At 45.3% G+C, this 6902-nt stretch overlaps 1 protein-coding gene across 1 annotated transcript in view; it reads right to left on the bottom strand.

Annotated features, from left to right (window-relative positions):
- The window catches only part of LOC112075050 (transient receptor potential cation channel subfamily M member 2-like), a gene marked incomplete at its 3' end in the record, with an annotated part of 39474 nt that overhangs the window by 26345 nt on the left and 6227 nt on the right, over nt 1–6902 (bottom strand). The window contains 4 exon segments of the mRNA XM_070440749.1: nt 2269–2449; nt 2767–2935; nt 5913–5958; nt 5961–6008. Of these exon segments, the coding sequence (XP_070296850.1) occupies nt 2269–2449; nt 2767–2935; nt 5913–5958; nt 5961–6008 (444 nt within the window).

The following is a 6902-nucleotide window of genomic DNA, read 5'->3' as shown; positions in this document are numbered from 1 at the left end:
GCCCAGATCACAGGCCATGGAACATGCCATGAACACAGACAACAGGCCAGACAACAGCACAGGCCATGACAACAACAGGCTGACTCCATGACACCAGATCACAGGCCATGAACAACATGCCATGACACCAGACAACAAGGCCATGACAACAGAGACACAGGCCATGACAACACATACCACAGGCCATGAACAACATGCCACCCAGACACAGGCCATAGAACACAGACCACAGCCATGACAAACAGGCCAAACAGGCATACACAAGACCAAAGCCACAGGCCATGACAACAGACCAAAGCGCATGACAACAATACCACAGACCACCCATGACACAGGTCACGCATGACAGCAGACCACAAGGCCACGACACCAGACCACATGCCATGACAATACAGCACATGCATGACAACAGACATCATCATGACAACAGGTCACATGCCATGACAACAACCACATGCCATGACAAGAGACCACATGCCATGACAACAAGAACTACAATCCATGACAACAGACGTACATGACCATGACAACAGCCACATGCAATGACAGCAGCACCACAGCCATGACAATAGTCACCTATCCAGGACAAGAAGCCTGACAACATACATCAGAACAACACATGTGACCATGACGACAGGCCATGACAACAGACGCTGACACCACACAGGCCATGACAACAAACCACGACAATACAAAGACCACCAGGCCATATGCCATGACACACAGGCCATGAACAACAGACCACATGCCATGACCAACAGACCACACAGACAATGACAACAGACACAGAGCCACTGCCAACAGACCAAGCATGACCAGACACATGCAGACCACATGCCATGGACAACAGACCACAGGCATACAGTGCCATGACAACAGCACCCCCGAACCATGACAACGCGCACAGACCACAGGCCCATGAACAACATACCACATTGCCATGACAATAGACCAAAGACCACAGATAGCATGACAACAGACACCAAAAGGCCATGACAACAAACCACAGCCATGACAAAACCACAAAGACCAACAGGCCAGATGACAACATGCCACAGGCATGACAACAGACCACAAACCACGACACCAACACCACATGCCATGACAACGAGGTGCACATGACAACGACCACTGCCATGAAGAACCCAAGAAAACAGGTCACATGCAGGACAAAGACAAATGCATGACAACCAGACCACACATGCCATGACAACAGGACCACAGCACAATGACAACAGACAGAGGCCATGCCAACAGACTGATGAACTGACCCTGAACACAGGGGGGCCCCAGGGGTGTGTCCTCTCTCTGATGAACTGACCTGAACACAGGGGGGCCCAGGGGTGTGTCCTTTCACCGTTGTTGTTCTCTATCTACAATAATGAGATGAAGATCCAAGGAAATAATGTGAGCCTTTTTAAGAACGTGGATGACATGGCTCTAGTAGGACTCTTTATTAAAGATGCTACCTCAGATGGGGACAGCTATTTTAAAAGAGGCCATGACAACAGGCCATGACAACAGGCCATAACAACAGGCCATGACAACAGGCCACAGGCCATGACAACAGGCCATAACAACAGCCCATGACAACAGGCCACAGGCCATGACAACAGGCCATAACAACAGCCATGAAACAGGTACATGACAAAAACACAAGCAGCTCTGCAAACAGTACCAGCTTCTGTCTAGGTGTGCCCAGAGCAGGCTAGTGGCCCCAGGCAGGCTAGTGTGCCCGAGCAGGTAGTGGCCCAGAGCAGGGCTAGGTGTGCCCAGAGCAGGGCTAGGTGTGCCCAGAGCAGGCTATGGTGCCCAGAGCAGGCAGTGTGCCCAGAGCAGGGCTAGGTGTGCCCAGAGCAGGGCTAGGTGTGCCCAGAGCAGGGCTAGGTGTGCCCAGAGCAGGGCTAGGTGTGCCCAGAGCAGGTCTAGGTGTGCCCAGAGCAGGTCTAGGTGTGCCCAGAGCAGGGCTCGAACCAGGGACATCCTACACACAACAGCACTCGCCACCCAAAACCAACAGAAGACAGAACCACAAGTCTGCTACCGGGAAGATAATACGTTCAGGCTCACTGCATCTATAAGGCCAAGAGGTCGACATGTAAGGGATACTTGCAAGAGCACTGAAGTTTTCAATTTTCTTTGAGGCTTACTTTGGCCTAAACTAAATACAATTCCGATCAAATATTGCTGGACCTATCTTGTACCTGTAGTTTGGAGCCAGTCAGTCAGGCGAGTCTGTTGTTACCTGTGGTCAGGTCAGTACCGTACCTGTAGTCTGTGCCACTTTAATGAGGCCCCTGCGGAACAGTGCTGTGAGGTGAGGTTTCATGTAGAAGTTCTTGGCCCCTCCGGTGACAGAGATGAGCAGGTTGGGAGGAGGAAGCTTCCATTGTTCTGTCAGCAGCTGGTACAGCAGGTCTGGAGAAGTGTCTGAGGAGACACGCACGTACTGGAGGACACACAGACCGGCAGACAGACAACAGACAGACAACAGATAGACAGACAGACAGACACAGACAAACAACAGACAGACAGCAGACAGACAGACAGACAGACAGACAGACAGACAGACAGACAGACAGACAGACAGACAGACAGCAGACAGACGACAGACAGACAGACAGCAGACAGACAGCAGACAGACAGACAACAGACAGACAGCAGACAGCAGACAGGCATGCACACACACACATCCATGTATTAACACACAAAAGAACACAATGAATAAATCTTAACAAGAATTGACAGACATTCAGATATTTATACCTTGCCAATCTTCTGTCCAAGGCCACCAAACCAGATGTCTCCATAAGCGTCAGTAGGGCCCTCCTGTACGTGTCTGTGTCTGTCCCATGTCTCTCCCAGGTAGTTCTCAGGTTTGATAGAGTTATCAACATGGTGGATCCTCTGGTAACCACACTTACAGATCCCCTGTCTGTGGCAGACAAACAGTCCAAAAAACGTAATTTGATAACAAGTCATTAGATGTTATTTATTTTTTATTTCACCTTTATTTAACCAGGTAGGCTAGTTGAGAACAAGTTCTCATTTGCAACTCATTTGCAACAGTTCGACACATACAACAACACAGAGTTACACATGGAATAAACAAACATACAGTCAATAATACAGTAGAAAAACAAGTCTATATACARTGTGWRCAAATGAGGTAGGATAAGGGAGGTAAGGCAATAAATAGGCCATAGTTTTAACGCTCGTCGGAAGAAGTGGACGAAGGTGCAGCGTGGTACGTGTTAATGATTCTTTATTAAATCCGAACTCCAAACAAAACAACAACGAACATCACGTACTGTAGGCTACGCAGAGCTAACAAAAACAACAACATCCCACAACMTAATGTGGCAAAACAGGCTGYCTAAGTATGATTCCCAATCAGAGACAACGATAGACAGCTGTCCCTGATTGAGAACCATACCCGGCCAAAACATAGAAACACAAAACATAGAAATAAAGAACATAGAATGCCCACCCAAATCTTACCCTGACCAAACCAAATAGAGACATAAAAAGGCTCTCTAAGGTCAGGGCGTGACAATAGTGGYGAAGTAATTACAATATAGCAATTAAACACTGGAATGGTAGAATGTGCAGAAGACGAATGTGCAAGTAGAGATACTGGGGTGCAAAGGAGCAAAATAAATMAATAAATACAGTGAGGGGATGAGGTAGATTGAATKKGCTATTTACAGATGAGCTATGTACAGGTGCAGTGATCTGTGAGCTTCTCTGACAGCTGGTGCTTAAAGCTAGTGAGGGAGATAAGAGTCTCCAKATAAACAGTCATTAAAAAAACAGTCATTAGAGAACCAGTCATTAGATAACCATTCATTAGAGAACCATTCATTAGAGAACCAGTCATTAGAGAACCATTCATTAGACTAACAGTCATTATAGCAAGTCAATACAGAACGCGTCACAACCGAACAATTAATTAGAGAACCAGTCATTAGGGAACCATTAAATTGAGAACCAGTCATTATAGAACCAGTCATTTGAGAACCCGTCATTTGAGAACCCGTCATTTGAGAACCAGTCAATCCTTTATCCCAGCGTACAGTACAGTATAATCCTCTAATCCAGTGTACAGTACAGTATAATCCTCTAACCCAGTGTACAGTACAGTATAATTAATCCTGTGTACAATACAGTATATCCATTCTCTCTATCCTAGGTGTACAGAGACACTGTATAGATCACTAAGCCATTAGGACAGTAACAGAAATAATCCTCATCCTCTAACCCAGTGTACAGTACAGTATAATCCTCTAATCCAGTGTATAGTACAGTATAATCCTCTAACCCAGTGTACAGTACAGTATAATCATCTAACCCAGCATACCTCACGATACGATATTATCACAATACGATATGTATGCGATTCTCACGATTCTACTGTATTCACACCCATTGACTTTTCCAAAAAGTATTTGTTTTGTTACAAAGTGGGATTAAAATAGTTAATTGTATTTTTTGTCAAAATCTACATGCTTCCTTCATTTCACTCTGTCATTTAGGTGTAGTATTGTGGAGTAACTACAATGTTGTTGATCCATCCTCAGTTTTCTCCTATCACAGCCATTAAACTCCAACTGTTTTAAAGTCATCATTAGCCTCATGGTGAAATCCCTGAGTGGTTTCCTTCCTCTCCAGCAACTGAGTTAGGAAGGACGCCTATATCTTTGCAGTGACTGGGTGTATTGATACACCATCCAAAGTGTAATGAATAACTTCACCATGCTTTAAGGGATATTATATATCCCCTTTTTTTTACCCATCTACCAATAGGTGCCCTTGGCGAATCTGTGTTTGAAATTCCCTGCTTGACTGAGGGACCTGACAGATAATTGTATGTGTGGGGTACAGAGATGAGGTAGTCATTCAAAAATCATGTTAAACACTATTATTGCACACAGAGTGAGTCCATGCAACTATGTGACTTGTTAAACAAATGTTTACTCCTGAATTAATATTGGCTTGCTATAACAAAGGGCTTGAATACTGATTGACTCAAGAAATGTAAACTTCTCAATTTTTTATTAATTTGTAAATATTTCTAAAAACATAATTCCACTTTGACATTTTGGTGTATTGTGTGTAGGCCAGTGACAAAAAAATCTAAATGTAATCAATTTTAAATTCAGGCTGTAACAACATGTGGAAAAGGTCAAGGGGTGTGAATACTTCCTGAAGGCCACTGTACACACAACCATTGTATATGTATTGTGATTCGATACTGGGATTTCTTTGCAATTCGATGTTCCAAATTGCCTCCCTTTTTAAAAATAAGATGGGGAACAAGCTATGAAGGAAAAATACTGGAGTTTTGAGGGCAGATACAGCCAGACAAAACTAATATTATTCTCAAACAATACCATACCATATATTGTCAGAAATTATATCCTGATAAGTAACTGTAACTTCCCCTATCACCCAGTGCAAAGTACAGTACAGTATTTTTCTCTAACCCAGTGTACTGTAGCCTACTTTACCTGTCACCCAGTGTACTGTACAGTACAGTATTGTTCTCTAACCCAGTGTACTGTAGCACAGGTGTTAGTGGAGAGAGATGACTATAGATAGTATAGTGATTAGAAGGAACAGTTGTCTGTGTACGTAGCCTACTTTACCTGTCACCCAGTGCACAGTACAGTATTGTTCTCTAACCCAGTGTACTGTACAGTACAGTATTGTTCTCTAACCCAGTGTACTGTAGGCACAGGTGTTAGTGGAGAGAGATGACTATAGATATATATTCCTGATTAGAAGGGACAGGTTGTCTGTGTACTGTACCTACTTTACCTGTCACCCCAGTGCACAGTACAGTATTGTTCTCTAACCCAGTGTACTGTACAGTATAATCCTCTAACCCAGTGAACTGTAGCCTACTTTACCTGTCACCGTCGACGTAGAAGCAACACTCCTTCTTCCTGATGTGTCTTTGATCCAGGCGGGCAAGGGAGCGCGTGGGTGGATGAAGAGAGAGAGAGCTTGGAGGTTTTAGCTGCGCTGACGGCCAGAGTCTGAGCCAAGCTGGGCTCCGCAGCCAGAGACTCCCCCATCCTGAGAGAGAGGAAGGACAGCTAGGCAGGGAAGCAGCTCACTGTCGGCCGGGGCTCGAGAGAGAGGAGAGAGAGAGAGAGAGAGGGAGAGACGAGAGAGGAGAGAGAGGAGAGAGAGGAGAGAGAGAGAGAGAGAGGAGGAGAGGGAGGAGAGAGAGAGAGAGAGAGAGAGAGAGGAGAGAGAGAGAGAGAGAGGAGGAGAGGGGAGAGAGAGAGAGGAGAGAGAGGAGAGAAGAGGAGAGAGAGAGAGAGGAGAGAGGAGAGAGAGTTCTGCAGTCCCTACTGTGCCTCCAGCCTAGCTCTCAGCACTGCATCAGTGATGGTCACTTACAGCTAGACTATAGTGGTGGTGATGTCTGCGTCAACCTAGCTGGAATCCCACCAAGCAGCTACAGTTCTATACAGGATAATGCTGGCATCACACCAAGCAGCTACAGTACTATACAGGATAATGCTGGGATCACACCAAGCAGCTACAACACTATACGGGATAATGCTGGCATCACACCAAGCAGCTACAGTACTATACAGGATAATGCTGGGATCACACCAAGCAGCTACAGTTCTATACAGGATAATGCTGGAATCACACCAAGCAGCTACAGTACTATACAGGATAATGCTGAATTCACACCAATCAGCTATAGTTCTATACAGGATAATGCTGGAATCACACCAAGCAGCTACAGTACTATACAGGATAATGCTGAATTCACATAAAGCAGATAGGAGGCAGCTACAGTAGACTACTATACAGGACAGGAGGCAGCTACAGTAGACTACTATACAGGACAGGAGGCAGCTACAGTAGACTACTATACA

This window comes from Salvelinus sp. IW2-2015, unplaced genomic scaffold (assembly GCF_002910315.2).
Source record: "Salvelinus sp. IW2-2015 unplaced genomic scaffold, ASM291031v2 Un_scaffold2958, whole genome shotgun sequence".
Classification (NCBI taxonomy): Eukaryota; Metazoa; Chordata; class Actinopteri; order Salmoniformes; family Salmonidae; genus Salvelinus; species Salvelinus sp. IW2-2015.
The sequence above is the reverse complement of the archived record's forward strand: the minus strand, read 5'-3'. Positions and strand labels throughout refer to the sequence as shown.